Raw genomic sequence first — 17331 nt, 5'->3', positions numbered from 1 at the left:
GGCATCAGCTGCAGATTCCAGACTCTCCTGAAGGGCAGCGCCTCCTAGAGGTTCCTGTGGTCTCTTAGCATTTGCAACGTGGATGATTATCACATTGTCCATCTCTGGATTGTGGCCAATGGGTGTTAGAAAGCAATACACAATGGACAAACGCGAAGCAATAGACAAACACGAAGTTCACGCAGGATAAGTGTTATGTGATTCCTTCTTGCTGCACCACTTATAACACACGCAGCAGAATTTGGCATCAGCTGCAGATTCCAGACTCTCCTGAAGGGCAGCGCCTCCTAGAGGTCCCTGTGGTCTCTTAGCATTTGCAACGTGGATGATTATCACATTGTCCATCTCTGGATTGTGGCCAATGGGTGTTAGAAAGCAATACACAATGGAGAGGGAGAGAGAGAGGGAGAGAGAGAGAATCACAAGAAAGAGAAGATGGCATAATTTAGGATAAATAAATAAATATTCGTACCCAGCCCTCCCTGGGCTCAGGGCGGCTAACATCATGAAACTAAACAAAATATATAAAAAATTCCTTCCAGTAGCACCTTAGAGACCAACTAAGTTTGTCATAGGTATGAGCTTTCGTGTGCACTTCTGCTACTGGAAGGATTTTTTAAATTTTGCTTTGACTGCATCAGACCAACACGGCTACCTACCTGCAACTAGTATCATGAAACTAAGACATGATCTCACAGACCAAAAGCTAAAGGGCAAAGCAGAACCCCGACGCCACTCTGCAAGAGCAGAACCACGGCATCATCAGAACCACGCCTGGAGGACATGATGGTCTTCAGAGAGCAAGGAGTATATAGTGTCACCCTCCACTCCTTTTCGTGATCAGAATCATCAGCCAAGATGATCAAGGCCATTCAGGTGTCAAAATCAGGCCTGAAGCCAGATTGGAAGGGATGAAGTAGATCTCATCCCTTCATGAAGGGGGAACTCAACTGCTTTGTATCTCAAGAAGTCCTTTGCACTTACACCAACAGCTATGAACCTGAAGAAATCTCTCCCCTGGTGAATGCTGAGCCTGCCTCGGCTGTTGAGTTTATACGGTGTCAGAGCTATTTACAGGTTCCCCCCCATTTCCTGAGGAAAGCTGTCCTGATCCTGCTGAACCACAGTGCATGAAGATACCTGAAACCCCAGGAGCCATCGCTAAGGCATCTCCAAGGTTCCCATGCAAGGACCTGGAGTCCCACTCTTGGGGAGATGTTCCAGAGGTCTCTTGGGTGACTCTCTCTTTGATACAGGAAGCATAAGGGATACAAAGCAAAATCTCTTTACCAGAGGTCCCATCCCCATCGTGGAGGATTGGATTGGAGTAAACAACAAACAATAAGGGCACCAGCAAAAGGATGAAGTTATTATTGAAGTGGCAACAGTGTTTGTTTGTTTGTTTGTTTGTTTGTTTGTTTGTTTGTTTGCATTTATAAACCATCGGCCATCCTGAAGGATCCGAGACTGGTATACACAAATAATAGAATCATGAAGCAATTTATTTACAATAATTCAATAAAGCGCATTGAATACACATCAGTCAAAGCAGTGCTGTAGTAGCTTCAGAAATAATCATCTTCAAGGGAAGTGACGATCCCTCTCTGCAATAATAATAATTTATTTATTTATTTATTTATTTATTTATTTATTCATACCCCACCCATCTGGCTTGGTAGCCAGCCAGCCAGCCTCCTTTGTTTAGATCTTATTAGCCCTGATTAGGAGGGGTCAGGAGCTCATGTGATTGGCCGAACCCCTTGACGTGTCTTGTTTATGTCCTCAGGCACCAACAGCTGATTCTGATCACTTACTGTTTGACCAAGTGGTGTTCTAGAAACCTTCCTAGATCTTACTTCAAGCATGGCAGCAAAATCCAAGAGCAGCTGAGTGACTTGGCCTGTAACTTCCTCTGCAACTCCCCCCACATGGTGCCAGCTAGTGTGTGTGTGTGTGTGTGTGTGTGTGTGTGTGTGTGATTTTGTATGAGAGAAGAAGAAGAAGAAGAAGAAGAAGAAGAAGAAGAAGAAGAAGAAGAAGAAGAAGAAGAAGAAGAAGAAGAGGAGGAGTAGTAGTAGTAGTAGTAGTAGTAGTAGTAGTAGTTTGGATTTTGATAAGTAGAAACATTCGTAAGTAGAGTTATTCGTAAGTAGAGGTACCACTGTATTTATATAAATTAGCATGTGCATGTGCTATGCAAATCTTATACTCCCCCCACCTTTTTTTTAAGCCCTCCTAACAGGGCTGCACTATATATTTCCAGTTCTCCAAATTACATAGCATTTTTGGTTTAGGAAAAGAATTCCAGGGTCTTGAATTCCAAGCTACTGTTCTTAGATGGTGGTTAGCCAACCACTTTGTTTATAATGATAATAATTATTATTAGACTCATAATTCATGGAAGATATCAGTGGCAAGTAGCCATGATGTCTATATTCTCTGCACCAGCAGAAGCAGTGTACCTCTGAATACAATCTGCTGAGAATCGTTTTTTTTACTTCCCATCTGGTTGGTCCACATAAGAACAGGGTCTTTAGTTGAGATTCCTGCATTGCAGAGAGTTAGACTAGATGGCCCTCGGGGTCCCTTCCAACTATTCAGTTCTGTGATTCTACTATTCTAAGTGGATGGGCCAAAGGCTCTTCTTAACTTCTTATAATCACAAAGGTGTTGGACTATTATTATTTACAACCACCCATCAACCAAGTATATATATAAATAGCACACATTTGAAAATAAAAGCCCATAAAATATAACATACCATGAGCTATACTTGCTGAAGAGCAAGCAGAATTTAAAGAAGGTAGATCCACCATAGACCAATGTGGGAATAAAATCAGAAATGTAAACCAGGTCAATCATTTCATAGCATGATGATTGATGGGGACCTCTCAGAAACTGGCCAAAGAAGAACTGATCTGCATTGTATCTCATGCAATCCTTTGCACTTACCTGACTTCACGGCCCAAACTGTGAAGCTGACATGATTGCTTCTATGGAAGACATGGAGCCTACCTGTGCTGCTACATTGAGGGATTCTGGCTGTGATTTTTATGATGCCAAGAGTCATAAGAAAAGAGTTCTCCCTCAGGGAGGCCAGCTGCCCCCAAACTGCCAGAAATCTGCTGAATCCCACAAGGAGGAGATCTCTGCAATCCCAGCAGCAGTTGCCAGGGGAACCTCTAAGATCCTATGCAAGGACCTGAAGTTTGCTCTCGGGGAAATGTTCCAGCAATCAATTCTGCATTTCTTTCTTTCATGATGGAAGACGGGCATAGCTGCCAAGTTATCCCTTTTTTAAAGGGGTTTTCCCTTATGCTGAATAGGCTTCCTCGCGAGAAAAGGGAAAACTTGGCAGCTATGAAGACGGGGGAGATGTGGCCAGCAACCCTTTGCTCCCACCATGGCCTGAGGGTCACAAGGAGACCATCATTCTAGGTCTTGTCACAATCTCAATGGCAGCATGCATAGTGCAGAACACAGAAAGGAGCTGTTACTTTTCCTGAGGTTCCGGTTTCCGCCTGCAGGAATGGCGGACCTGTTTTCCATCCCTCTGACCTTCGTAAGGAATTTGGCGGTTGCTAGGGGAGTAAATGGCAACCCCCTACCCTCTCCGGGGGTTACGGAGAGGGGCCGCTGGCCCGCGATGCCCCCAGACCCACTCCGACTGTTTATGGAGTGGGGGGAGCTTGGGCTGAAGCACTTACGAGGGCCAGGACTCCCGGACGCTAATCTGCATGGCGGGGATTTCCATGATTAAAGAAGATAATTAGGCTTAAATCTATGGACATACTTCAGAAGGAGGGGCAGAAGCGCTGTTTACTACCGAGAAATCTATGCTGCTGAGGGTGAGGAGTTAAAGGCTGTATTTCAACTGGAAGAAGGATTGATGGGGACGGAGCGATAAGGGAAGCGAGTCTTTCTTTTTTATTTTTTTCATATGAGTTACTTCGTACCTTCCCAGACGTGATGTCCTGGCTTGTTTGGAGTGAAAGAGAAGCAAAAGACTGTGTGAGTTGAACTTTATAAACTGTTGTTATTGAGTATATTTTTTGAAGATGAGGAGTTGCTGATGAGAAAAGCCCCCCTCTAGTTGGATGGGAGGAGTGCCTGGATGCGTTCGGAGGATTTATGAGTTGTGACGCACTTTGAATTGGAGCAGCGACCTGAAGCTAAGTTCAGCTATAGGGCAAGGAGATCCATTAATTTACCAAGAGTCTATGCATGGTGTGAGGTCTGGTTCTTCTGCCTGGAAAAGCTGTAAATTTTATAAAGATCGTTAATCTATGAGAGAAAACGAAAGTGATTTGAGTTTTTTTAAGATGGCGCTGCTTCGTGTTGAGAGTCGACGCAATAGGGACGCTCCAGACCAAGAAGATTTATGGGGAGGCTCGACTGATTAACTCACACAGGAGAAAGAACATTTGTGAAACTTTGTTTGACATTTATCTCAGCAGCTGGGAAATAATCGGTTGAAAGAGGAAAACATCTATGTGACTGTAAGGGAAAGATCTGGATTATTATGAACTCGGAGAGACGATTTGAACTTTAGAAAAAAGACGGCAGTGGACGGTTGCGAGGAATCCCCAATTTCTTGAAGCATGGGAACCCAAAAATTTTTTTTAGATGATTTGGCATAACATTCGGTTTGATTGATATATATGTGTATAATTTGAAATAATGAATGTGATATAATTGGTTTTAATTGGAAAATTAATAAAAATATATTTTTTTTAAAAAAAGAAAGGAGCTGTTACTTTTCCATTTGATTTGTGTGACATTATGAGATATAAATCTTCATAATGATCACCGATAGTCCAGCAGGCTTCCTTCTGTGTAGCTGAGCCTGCCCCTCCCTTCAGGGCTCCTCTCGGCGTAAATAGCAGAGTTTCCCCTTTCGCAGCGGTAGCTGTGTTGACCACAGAGGGCAACACACAAATAAATCACAGAGGACAGCTTCTTTCTTATGAGCTAAGTCCTTTATTTACACAGTATAAACAGCATTCCCGGCGAGCAGCAATTACGAAACCAAAATACAGCATACAGAGAACAAAGAGAACATTCCCGGATGTAGGAACTCCTCCCTCCTTATCTTCCCCCCAGTGACCAGACGTCACAGCAAACTGCTTAACCCTTTAGCAGCCTGGTACTCCTCACAATTTGCTACCCATATTAGACCAGCAGGCCATGACTGAAGATATTGGTTAGGGTTTATAGTAGGTTATGAGGAGAGATCGTGGATCCACCTGACCATAGTTATACCACTGGGAGCAACTACCCATGTGGTATAAGCAAATGTCATGTGAACTATCATAATGTTTGAGAGATCACATAGCCATCTTCCAAGGTTCAAAGTGCAGGTTGAATAGAGGTGATGGGCCAAATTTGTCTTCTACAGCTCTAGAGGCCAGGACCAGAACCAAAAAGTTCAAATTGCATGAAATTTAGACTAAACATGAGAAAGATGTTCTGACAGCAGTGCAGCGAGGGCTTCACCTGTTCAATGAATCCAGGTGAGAGATGGGTGGCGATGCAGCAGCAGGAAACACTGTTTCATACTCTCATGTATTTGAGGCTGGTAAAATATTGATATGACCTCAAGTGACCTGTTAAGTTCTTTGCTTTGAAAGTAGGCAAAGTTTCACTCTGTGGTACACATTCTAATATTGTGTTTTTAAACACCTCCCTCTTGACCTTGCCTTTTAACTTTCTTTTTTTCTCCCCACCAGTTTCCTCATTTTGGGGAAATGTCCTCTTCTGAAGTCAAATGTGACCATGTTGGGTTTTCTTGGAAACTAACCATTTAGTTTGATAGCACTGTGGTCAGTGCTCCCAACTGGTCTGAGAAAACTCTGTATTGCTTCTTCCTCCCATGAATCTGAGGCTGGTTAAATGCTAATCTGGCCTCAAGTGAGCTGTTAAATTCCTTGCTTGAGAAGAAGGCAAAGTTGTCCTCTTTTTTTTTTTGACCAATAAATTTTTATTCACTTAAGCAACAGTACAATAATGCATCTGTACAACATATATCCCATACATTGCGACTTCCCTCCTCCCACCAAATGGTAAACTATTTCAATCCTCTCTCGTATTATCTAACTTAATCACATTCTCAGCTATATAGGATTCATGCCATTACCGCTAGTGATTTCATTCCCTGTGGGATCTTTAGCATAATTAATAAATTTACTCCATTCTATCTGAAATTTCTCATCATCCTGGCCCCGGATTCTGTGGGTTAATTTGGCCATTTCCATATACTCTAATACCTTTGTTTGCCACTCAGAAATTGAAGGAATCTCCTGTATTTTCCATTTCTGGGAAATTAATATTCTAGCAGCCACAGTGGCATACATGAAGAATCTTTGATCCACTTTTAAGATTTCTTTGTCTACTAGCCCCAATAGAAAGGCCTCTGGCTTTTTTGGAAAAGTATATCTCAATTTTTTTATTCATTATACACGGATTCCCAATTTTTTTTGATCCTATCACACTCCCACCACATGTGGTAAAATTCCCCAACTGATGCTTTGCATTTCCAACACAACTTATTTTGGTTCCTGTACATTTTAGCCAGTCTTGCAGGCGTCAAGTACCAGCGACATACCATTTTCATTACATTTTCTTTTAACACTGTACAGGCCGTGAACTTTAAATTCTCCCTCCACAATTTTGACCATGCATCAGTTGTTATATTATGCCCAAAATCTATAGCCCATGGCAAAGTTGTCCTCCTGGCTCTCCTATCTCTTCTCAGTTACCCATTAAGGGGAGCTTTGCAACAGTGCCCTGGTGCTTCAAGGGCTTTTTATCCCACGTGGCAAGTGCAATGCATCCTACGTGACGGGACGTGGGTGGCGCCGTGGTCTAAACCACTGAGTCTCTTGGGCTTGGCGATCAGAAGGTCAGTGGTTCAAATCCCCTTGACGGGGTGAGCTCCTGTTGCTCTGTCCCAGCTCCTGCCAACGTAGCAGTTTGAAAGCATGCCAAAAAGTGCAAGTAGATAAATAGGTACCGCTGCGGTCGGAAGGTAAACAGTGTTTCCGTGCGCTCAGGCTTCTGTCGTGGTGTCCCGTTGTGCCAGAAGCAGTTTAGTCCTGCTGGCCACATGACCCAGAAAGCTGTCTGCGGACAAATGCCGGCTCCCTTGGCCTGAAAGCAAGATGAGCGCCGCAACCCCATTTGACTGGACTTAACCGTCCAGGGGTCCATTACCTTTTCCCTTTTTGCATCCTAAGTGCCGCAAGCATCTAGAAACCATTTATGTTAGAAAGCAAGGGGAGAAAGAACCAGGGGTCTCCTTGCACCATATCATAAAAAGTGAGCAAATATAAGTTGGAGGAATCTCTGCTTGTACAGATTCTAGGCATGCAGTCTAATCTACCTGTCCCCATTGCAATCCAAGCACAGCCCTTCATATGTTGAATGAGTAGGTTCACTCCAAATTGTGGAACTACTCGAAATCCTCCCCCATCCCTACTTTGCTGCGATGTGTGTGCCTCCAAAACTTTAAAAGGTAGACCCCCCCCCAGGGTTGAATGGTTCAATCTTCCCTCAACTTCTCATGGCATAGATAGCTTCCATTCAAGCCAGCTCCCCCGCCCACCCACCTTCACTCCATTCTCTTTTATCCTACCCCCCACAAAACTAGTCAAACATTTGTAAAAAGTTCTAAAATTGAGGCTCCCCAAGATCCTCAAGGAGGTGAGATATCTCCGCATGAAGGGTTGCTGGTAGGGAAGGACAAATCTATGCTTGGCCATAGGTGTTGTTCCAGAAAGTATGGATTGGATAGGTTCACTTTTGAATGCAAACAGAATCAAATTTCTCCCCCATTTGGGCAAATCTCCTTTGTCTATCCTTATGAAAGAGAGGAGCACACACAAGATCTCCAGAACGTCTGGCCCAGAGCTGAACTCCAGGACCTTGCCCAGGAGCTTTAGAGATTTGCGAGTAATTGCCACCAGAGATCTCCTCCCCCTGAGACAAAGCAGTTTTCTGGCAACTTTCAGACAGCCTCTCTCCCAGAGGGGAAACGTTTTTTTTCTTAATTGTCAACGCCATAAAAAGCACAGGGATGATCTCTCTTGGAACAGCAAAGGCAGGCTTAGTGTTTGCTGCTGGGGAAACCGTGTCACATTGACCATGCCATAAAGTCAGGTATGTGGAAAGCACTGTTTGAGATATAAACATTTTGATCAGTTCCAGATATCTCTCTCACAGTTTTGTGAAATGACAGAGCTTGTATCTCTTAAGTAGTATACCTGAAGGAACATCTCCTCCTCTATCGTTCAGCCCGGACACTGAGGTCCAGCTCCGAGGACCTTCTGGAGGTTCCCTCACTGCAAGAAGCAAAGCTACAGGCAGCCAGGCAGAGGGCCTTCTCGGTAGTGGCACCCACCCTGTGGAACGCCCTCCCATCAGATGTCAAAGAGATAAATGACTACCTGACATTTAGAAAACATCTGAAGGCAGCCCTGTTCAGGGAAGTTTTTAATGTGTGACACTTTAATGTATTTTATTTTTTTGTTGGAAGCCACCCAGAGTGGCTGGGGAAACCCAGCCAGATGGGTGGGGTATAAATATATTATTATTATTATTATTATTATTATTATTATTATTATTATTATTAAGTATGGGTAGCATAAGAACCTCAGAACAGCCCTGCAGCAACAGAGACCATTTCATTTTTACGTCTCTGCTTTAGAGCTCCGTGGATCTTTGGCGTTTCTGCCTTCTCTGTTGTTGTTTTTAGTTCAGTTTTAATTCTGATGTTGCTTTCGGTTTGCATCTGTGTTTATGTCCACATTGCATTGCAATTTTCACCTTTCTTCTTTTTTTGGTCACTGGGTACTTCTAAATTTGTTGTTGTTTAGTCGTTTAGTCATTTCCGACTCTTCGTGACCCCATGGACCATAGCACGCCAGGCACTCCTGTCTTCCACTGCCTCCCGCAGTTTGGTCAAACTCATGTTGGTAGCTTCGAGAACACTGTCCAACCATCTCGTCCTCTGTCGTCCCCTTCTCCTAGTGCCCTCAATCTTTCCCAACATCAGGGTCTTTTCCAAGGATTCTTCTCTTCTCATGAGGTGGCCAAAGTCTTGGAGCCTCAGCTTCACGAACTGTCCTTCCAGTGAGCACTCAGGGCTGATTTCCTTCAGAATTGATAGGTTTGATCTTCTTGCAGTCCATGGGACCTCTAAATAGTAATATAAAAATAGTCTAACAACCTGTTCCCAGCAGGATGAAGAGAAGTGTCAAAGAGGTCACCAAGTCTGCTCAAATCCAAATATATGCACCTGGGAGGCAAGGTGGGTCCAACAGGAAGGATGCTTGTGGAAACTTCAGCTGTGGAGCCTAGATGCTTCAAAGGCAAGGCGTGTTTAGGGAACGGCCTGCGGCTGTGGGTGGCCCCTCAAGAAGGATTGGTTTGGGGATATTTAGATTCCTCAGCTCCCACTTCAGACTTACAGCCACAACACTAATCAGTGGTGGAGGGAGTGTCCCAGTTTCCCTTTCAGATCAATCCAACTGGCTTTAGGATCCTTGAGCTACACAAATAATGCTAAACTACCGTCAGGCTGCAGAATAGAGCAGAAGAAAAACAGGGCTGTCTCACTGATTTGCTGAAAGACCAGCTCCCATCACTTCTCCACAAGAGAGGCTGAGTAGACATTCCAACAAGTTGTCACTGCAAGAACTGTAGCTTATTCTGCTTCCCTCCCCATGCATTTCTCTGTCACATGATTTTATATACGGTAGAAACCTAAGAGCAGAAACCCTCTTACTACTTAACTTCAGAAGCTGATTGGGAGCCCCTTTGGCAAAGGTGTGGAGTAAAACTCTGCAAATACTCTGTAAACTCTAGATCAAGGGAAGTAATAGTACCACTGTATTCTGCTCTGGTCAGACCTCACCTGGAGTACTGTGTCCAGTTCTGGGCACCACAGTTCAAGAAGGATACGGACAAGCTGGAACGTGTCCAGAAGAGGGCAACCAAAATGGTCAAAGGCCTGGAAACGATGCCTTATGAGGAACAGCTTAGGGAGCTGGGTATGTTTAGCCTGGAGAAGAGAAGGTTAAGGGGTGATATGATAGCCATGTTCAAATATATGAAAGGATGTCATATGGAGGAGGGAGAAAGATTGTTTTCTGCTGCTCCAGAGAAGTGGACACGGAGCAATGGATTCAAACTACAAGAAGGAAGATTCCACCTTAACATTAAGAAGAACTTCCTGACAGTAAGAGCTGTTCGGCAGTGGAATTTGCTACCAAGGAGTGTGGTGGAGTCTCCTTCTTTGGAGGTCTTTAAGCAGAGGCTTGACAGGCATATGTCAAGAATGCTTTGATGGTATTTCCTGCTTGGCAGGGGGTCGGACTGGATGGCCCTTGTGGTCTCTTCCAACTCTATGAATCTATAAAATAACAAATGAATAAATCATAAAATTGAAACTGGTTGGGCTTGGAAGAGTGAACCATATGTCACAGTTGGGATATTTCTTTCTTTGAATGTGTTTTGAGGCTCTAAGACAATGTCTCTTGCTGGACTAAACTAGGACAGAACCTGTAAAATCATACCAGATTTCTAATATTCATTTGACTTTTCTTCCTTAGCATTTTCCCAACAAACAGACTTGGGGAATGATGTCCTCCATCACCAGTTTCAACGAGAGCCTTGTGAGCCACCAAACCTTTGTCCTGATTGGCATCCCTGGGATGCAGGAGAAGAACTCTTGGGTGGCCTTCCCACTGTTTGTGCTCTACGCCCTGACCCTGTTGGGAAACTTTACTATCCTTTACGTCATCAAGATTGACCCAAGCCTCCATGAGCCCATGTACTTCTTCCTTTGCATGCTCGCCTGCTCGGATCTGGGCCTCTCCTTTTCCACCATGCCAACTATGCTGCAGGTCTATTGGTTTGACTCAGGGGAAATCACGCTTGGTGGCTGCATCAGCCAGTTGTTCTTTATCCATTTGTTTCAATGGGCAGAGTCTGGCATTCTTGTGGCAATGGCCTATGACCGGTTCATTGCCATCTGTGATCCATTAAGATATACCTCACTTCTCCCAAATTCTGCAATTGCTAAATTAGGTATAGCTATATTGTCCAGAGCTTTCTGTGTCTGCTTCCCACTCCCCTTTCTTATTAAAAGGCTCCCTTTCTGCAATTCTAATGTGCTTTCTCATTCATACTGCCTCCACCCAGACACAATGAAGTTAGCCTGTTTTGGTGCAAAAGTCAACATTTTGTATGGTTTGGTAATGGTCATGTTTACTTTGGGGTTGGATGTTGTGATCATTCTCATATCCTATATCCTGATCCTGAAGAGTGTTTTGAGCATTGCGTCCCACCAAGAGCGCCTCAAGGCTCTCAACACCTGCGTCTCTCACATTTGTGCCATCTTGATCTTCTACGTCCCAATGATTGGCGTCAGTGTGGTACATCGATTTGGGAAGCACCTTTCTCCCATTGTCTACATGCTGATGGCCAACATATACATAGCAGTCCCTCCACTTCTTAATCCTGTTGTGTACAGTGTGAAGACCCAGCAAATTCGGCAGAGGATTTACAAAATGTTAAAGAAAACCAGGGGCTAAAAATAGAGAAGGGCCTCTATTCATTTCAGTGATGGAGATTTTAATGAGTAACGTAAGAGAAAATAAAGCAATAAAAGGGATAAGAGTGGGCACGAAGGAATTCAAGCAAAAAGCATTTGCCGATGATCTTATTTTGATGGTGGGGGATCCGCAGGATAGTATGAAAGTGATGTTGAGTGAAATAGAGGATTTCGGTAAATTGGCAGGTTTTGAAACTGAACACTGTAAAAACCAAAATGTTGGTGAATAATCTACGCCAATTGGAGACGGAGGAGTTACAAATGAAATATGGTATTATGGCAGTAAAAAAAGTAAAATACTTAGGTATCTGGTTGACCCCCAAAAATATAAATCTATTTAGTGATAATTATGAGTTAATTTGGAAATAAATAGAAAAAGATTTAGAGAAATGGAAAAATCTGAACCTGTCATTATGGGGAATAATTGCTATTATTAAGATGAACTTGTTGCCAAGGATGCTTTTTCTTTTTCAAATGCTTCCGATAGTCAAAGGTACAAGCCACTTCGACCAGTGGAGGAGAAAAATATCAAGGTTTATCTGGCAGGGAAAGCCGCCAAGGATAAAGCATAAATTACTAATAGACAAGAAAGAACGAGGCGGCTTTGCACTGCCAGATTAAAAAACTTATTACGAAGCGGTGTGTTTGATCTGGGCAAAGGAGTGGATGGCCTTAAAAGATACGGACTTGTTGGACCTGGAGGGGTTTAATAATAGGTACGGATGGCATTCGTACCTATGGTATAATAAAGTTAAAGTCCACAAGGGATTTTTAATTTTGATTAAACTGATTTTTGAAGTGTGGGAAAGATATAAAAACCTCTTAGAGAGGAAAACACCTCTGTGGCTATCACCTACAGAAGCATTAGTTGTAAAGAAAAAAAAACATGGAGGCTAATTGGTTAACATATGAGGAAATGATAATAAGAACAGACAAAGGTTGGAAAATCAAGCCTTATGATCAATTACAAAACAGGATGACGGGTTGGTTGCAATACCATCAGATCCATGATTTGTTTAATGAAGACAAAAGGAAGAATGTTTTTGAAAATAGCAAATCAAAATTTCAAATTGAAATAGTAGAGGGGGATAACAAATTATTTTCAAAAATGTACGATTTCATACTTGAATGGAATACTAAAGATGAAGAGACAAAAGATGTTATGATCAAGTGGGCTATGGATTTTGGACACAAGATTGAAATTGATTTGTGGCTGAAATTATGGAATCAATATATAAAATTCACAGCATGCACGGTACTGAAAGAAAACATCATGAAAATTATGTACCGTTGGTACTTGACCCCAGTAAAACTGGCAAAGATCTATTTAAAAAAAGATTTAAAATGTTGGAAATGTCATTTGGAAGTTGGGGATATGTATCATATGTGGTGGCTATGCAAAAAAGTAAAACCGTTTTGGGAACTAATATACAACAAGTTAAAAAAGATTCTAAAATAAACGTTCCCTAAGAAACCGGAATTGTTTCTGCTAGGATTATTAGGAAAGGATAATAATAATAATAATAATAATAATAATAATAATAATAATAATAATTTATTTATACCCCGCCCATCTGGCCGGGTCTCCCCAGCCACTCTGGGCGGCTTCCAACAGAAAAATAAAACACAATAATCTATTAAACATTAAAAGCCTCCCTGAACAGGGCTGCATTCAGATGTCTCCTAAAAGTCTGGTAGTTGTTTTCCTTTTTGACATCTGTTGGGAGGGCGTTCCACAGGGCAGGCGCCACCACCGAGAAGGCCCTCTGCCTAGTTCCCTGCAACTTGGCTTCTTGCAACGAGGGAACCGCCAGAAGGCCCTCGGTGCTGGACCTCAGTGTCCGGGCAGAATGATGGAGGTGGAGACGCTCCTTCAGGTATACTGGACCGAGGCCATTTAGGGCTTTAAAGGTCAGCACCAACACTTTGAATTGTGCTAGGAAACGTACTGGGAGCCAATGTAGATCTTTCAAGACCGGTGTTATGTGGTCTCGGCGGCTGCTCCCAGGCACCAGTCTAGCTGCCGCATTCTGGATTAATTGCAGTTTCCGAGTCACCTTCAAAGGTAGCCCCACATAGAGCGCATTGCAGTAGTCCAAGCGGGAGATAACTAGAGCATGCACCACTCTGGCTAGACAGTCTGAATATCAGATTATCAGAAAATATTTATGTATGCCACCACAGCGGCCAGAATGATACTGGCACAAAGATGGAAAACAACAGAGATCCCAACAGTGGAGGAGTGGAGGGTGATAATGGTTGAATATATAGAATTGGCCAAGATGACTGGGAAAATAAGGGAGCAAAAAGATCAGAAACCTCAAAAAGAGTGGAGTAAATTTGTGGAATATCTGGAAATGCATTGCAAATCAATAAAGACACTAACAGGTTTGACATAATAACTACATCAGTAAATATAAAGTGATATTTGAGATGTGGATAGAAAGAGAAAGTTAAGGAAATAGAAGAAAAAGAAAGCATATGATTTAAGAATAGAAGTTATAAAACCAAATGTGAAGAGAAGGGGAAGTTGGGTTCGGCAGAACCATTAGAGTGTATGGGGGTAGCTGGGATTGGAAATGTATTAGGTGAAGGTCTGTATATGTTATTCTGTATGTGATAAGTTTATATTTATGTTCATATTTGAGGGGGGGAAATTGGGGGGGGGGAGAAAACCAGGGGCTGGTATATTTTCCAAATGACAATTCTGTGCTAAAGGGAAGAGAAAGTGGTTCATAAGGGAACTCAAAGTCTGAATAATAATAATAATAATAATAATAATAATAATAATAATAATAATAATATATTTGTACCCCGCTCATCCAGCTGGGTCTCCCCAGCCAATCTGGGTGGCTTCCAGCAAAGTTTAAATTACAGTAAAATGAAGAAGCAACAGGGCACCAAATGAAATACTATTACCAGATTCAATCTTTAAACCTCCCTTTAAATCCATCTCAGTCGAAAGGAGGGAACTCACTTTGAAACTTGTCTATAGATGGTACTTAACACCACTGTAAGTTGGTGCTGATAAACACAGGAACCTCACCAAAGTGCTGGAGAGGCTGCACCTCAAAATGCACATATCTCCACATGTGATGGGATCGCCCCATAATTCAACCCTTTCGGACATCAGTCCTACAAGAAATATGCAAAATAACTAAATAGGTATTAAATTCCACCCCAGAACTGGCCTTGTTAAACATTTTCCTAGACATTTCTGCACTCTCACACTACAAAGAATTTACAACCCACCTCTCTTCTCTCCCAACCTTATACGGTATACAGCATTAAAGTCTCACATTGAATATAACTGATCAGTGAAAAGGACTTTCCGATTTGAAAGTAGATATATGTACTTTTTGTAACCCGAGAAACTTAAAGTATATAGAAATTTTAGTTTCACCATTAAAATATTTCTCTTTATAGTCTTTTCATTTCAAAGGTTTTTAAAGAAATGGTTCCAGTGGGTTAACTCCATCTTCCAATCTATTTTTACTGGGTTCATTGTGTGGCAATGATAAGCCAACTGATTTTATTCTGAAAACCTGTCATCAAATGGTTCCACTTCCAGATGCAGGGCTTAACTTCAGAAGAAAGGTCTGTAGTAGGGTGATGACGTTTTTACAACCTCATTTCCCTGTATCATAATTTGATGAGCTATCATTAAAGATTAGATAAAATCTTACTTTCAAAGAGATTTGATTTAAAAAAACCTCACACACAAAATGATTTTTAAAATTTTATTTATCAGTTTTTTTTACCATTTTTGAAGTCACTGTAAGCAGATATAAAACTGAACCCAAGCTTTAGAGTCACATATATTATGCAACATTATATAGGGTCATCAAACACACAAGGAAGCTTTTTTTAGCTGCAGTAACAGTATAGACACCACTAGAGGACGATGTTTTGCTACCTCTCCTGTAGGTTCTTTTCCCAGCATGCCCGGCAGGGTCTGCTGGCTGAGTTTTGAGGTCCCAAAAAGGGGCTTTTACCTTGCGCAGGTGTGACATTTGTATACCCTATGTTGCTAAGAACACTCCCCATTGTGGAATGTGGTGTTGTGTCCAAATTTGATACGAAATATATATAGAATTGTTAATACAATTTTATGAAATGGTAAAATGGCATACAAAAAAATTAAAAACGGTTTGTGTGTAACCTTTTTTTAAATATTTCAATGGAATATAGCTCATTTTAGTCATTAATAGGCAAACGTTCATCCATTTGTGCTACAGGAAATAATTTTTGAGAGAAAAAAATGAAAAAGTCATCACCCTAGTCTTGTAGTTATCTCCCAATTAGCTTATTGCAATGTACTCCAGGAAAGTCTGGAAGTAGCAGAATAATTCTGCTGCATGCATGGTAAGTCCTGCAGCATGTGGAGCTCATACAACACCAGTGCTATGTGGACTTCCCTGGTCAAAACGGCCTGCTAACCGAACCTCTTTAGGACCTTCATGACAAGGACCCAATTATTCTACTCAGACCCATGTTTTAAAGGTCCTCACTTTTGCAGGGAGGATGAGACCTCCCTGTTAAGATATTCTGTACATCTCCCATTTCTCTGGTTATACCAAGGAGAGGACCACAGAGTGATCCCTGGAACGCCTCTGAGACAAGAACTCAGAGTCCTTGTGCAGGAGCCACAGAGATGACCTAATACTTGCCATTGGGATTTGCGAGGTCTCCTCCCACAGGATTCTGCAATCGTCTCCCGGTTTGAGGGCAACTTGTCTCCCTGAGGGAAAAGAGCTTTTCAATAACTCTTTACACAGCATAAATATCACAGGCAGAATCCCTCTTGCAGCAGCACAGGCAGGATCAGCGTATAGCCTGGGAGGAAGCATGTTAGCATCACAGGCTGTGCCATGAAGTCAGGTAAGTGCAAAGGGCGGCAGGAGCTATCAAGCAGATGAGTTTTCCTCCGATTGACTTCAGAGGGAGTTTCCTCAGTTATGTAAATATGCTGCCGTTAATACTGGGAGCCAGAAAGAAATGGGGTTTAATTTGGAACTTCATATTGGGGGGGGGGAGGGTTGGGGCTGGTCAAGAAAACGCCTGGTTGCCTGGACCAGGAGTCAATAATCTGGAGGTTATACTGCTCTGCCCTATCTTGTGGTGGGGGGTGGGGTGGGGTCTGCTTTCCAGGAGGAGGGAGGAGGATAGGGACCACAGAGCAGAAGGACTGCAGGACCTCTCAGTGAGGAAGAATGGAAAATTGTGGTGGGCTGCAGTTTTTGCTGCAACATCTGTTTGGAGTAGGGAGAAAATGTCCTCTATGGTCCTTTCCACTCTACATTTCTATGATTCTATGATCACAATTCTCTCATCAACTAGATAGGGCTGCAAAATGAAGGACTTCAGTTTCAAGGTGTCTTCTCAGAAGAGGAGGACATGGGGTGAAAGTAGTCCTGTCTTCCCCCAATAATACTACTACAGCTAGTGATTTAGATCTACCATTTCTAATTTATATATTGCACTGTGATTGTTATTTCAATTTTTCAGATGAGAAGTTGAAAGCCACACTCTTGTGACCTCCACTCCACTTGTTAAAGTTGGGAGACAACTGGGGACTGATTTTGATGATGGGGTTGGGGTGCTCTCCAGCCAGGGTAGAAGGTGAGCTGAGGTAGCATTCAAGACTGCTCTTCCTTCTTTGAATAGAGGCTCTAAGGCAACTATTCCTGTTGGACTAAACTACGATATTTTTAAAC

At 42.5% G+C, this 17331-nt stretch overlaps 1 protein-coding gene across 1 annotated transcript; it reads left to right on the top strand.

Moving 5' to 3' along the window:
- Positions 1–10655: 10655 nt before the first annotated feature.
- On the top strand, positions 10656–11594 carry LOC118085026 (olfactory receptor 51H1-like). Its single transcript, XM_035115282.2, has one exon. The coding sequence runs from the start codon at positions 10713–10715 to the stop codon at positions 11592–11594; it is 882 nt and encodes a 293-aa protein (XP_034971173.2). The 5' UTR covers positions 10656–10712.
- Positions 11595–17331: the final 5737 nt, after the last annotated feature.

This window comes from Zootoca vivipara, chromosome 4 (genome assembly GCF_963506605.1).
Source record: "Zootoca vivipara chromosome 4, rZooViv1.1, whole genome shotgun sequence".
Taxonomy (NCBI): Eukaryota; Metazoa; Chordata; class Lepidosauria; order Squamata; family Lacertidae; genus Zootoca; species Zootoca vivipara.
This window is presented reverse-complemented; position numbering and strand designations above follow the sequence as displayed.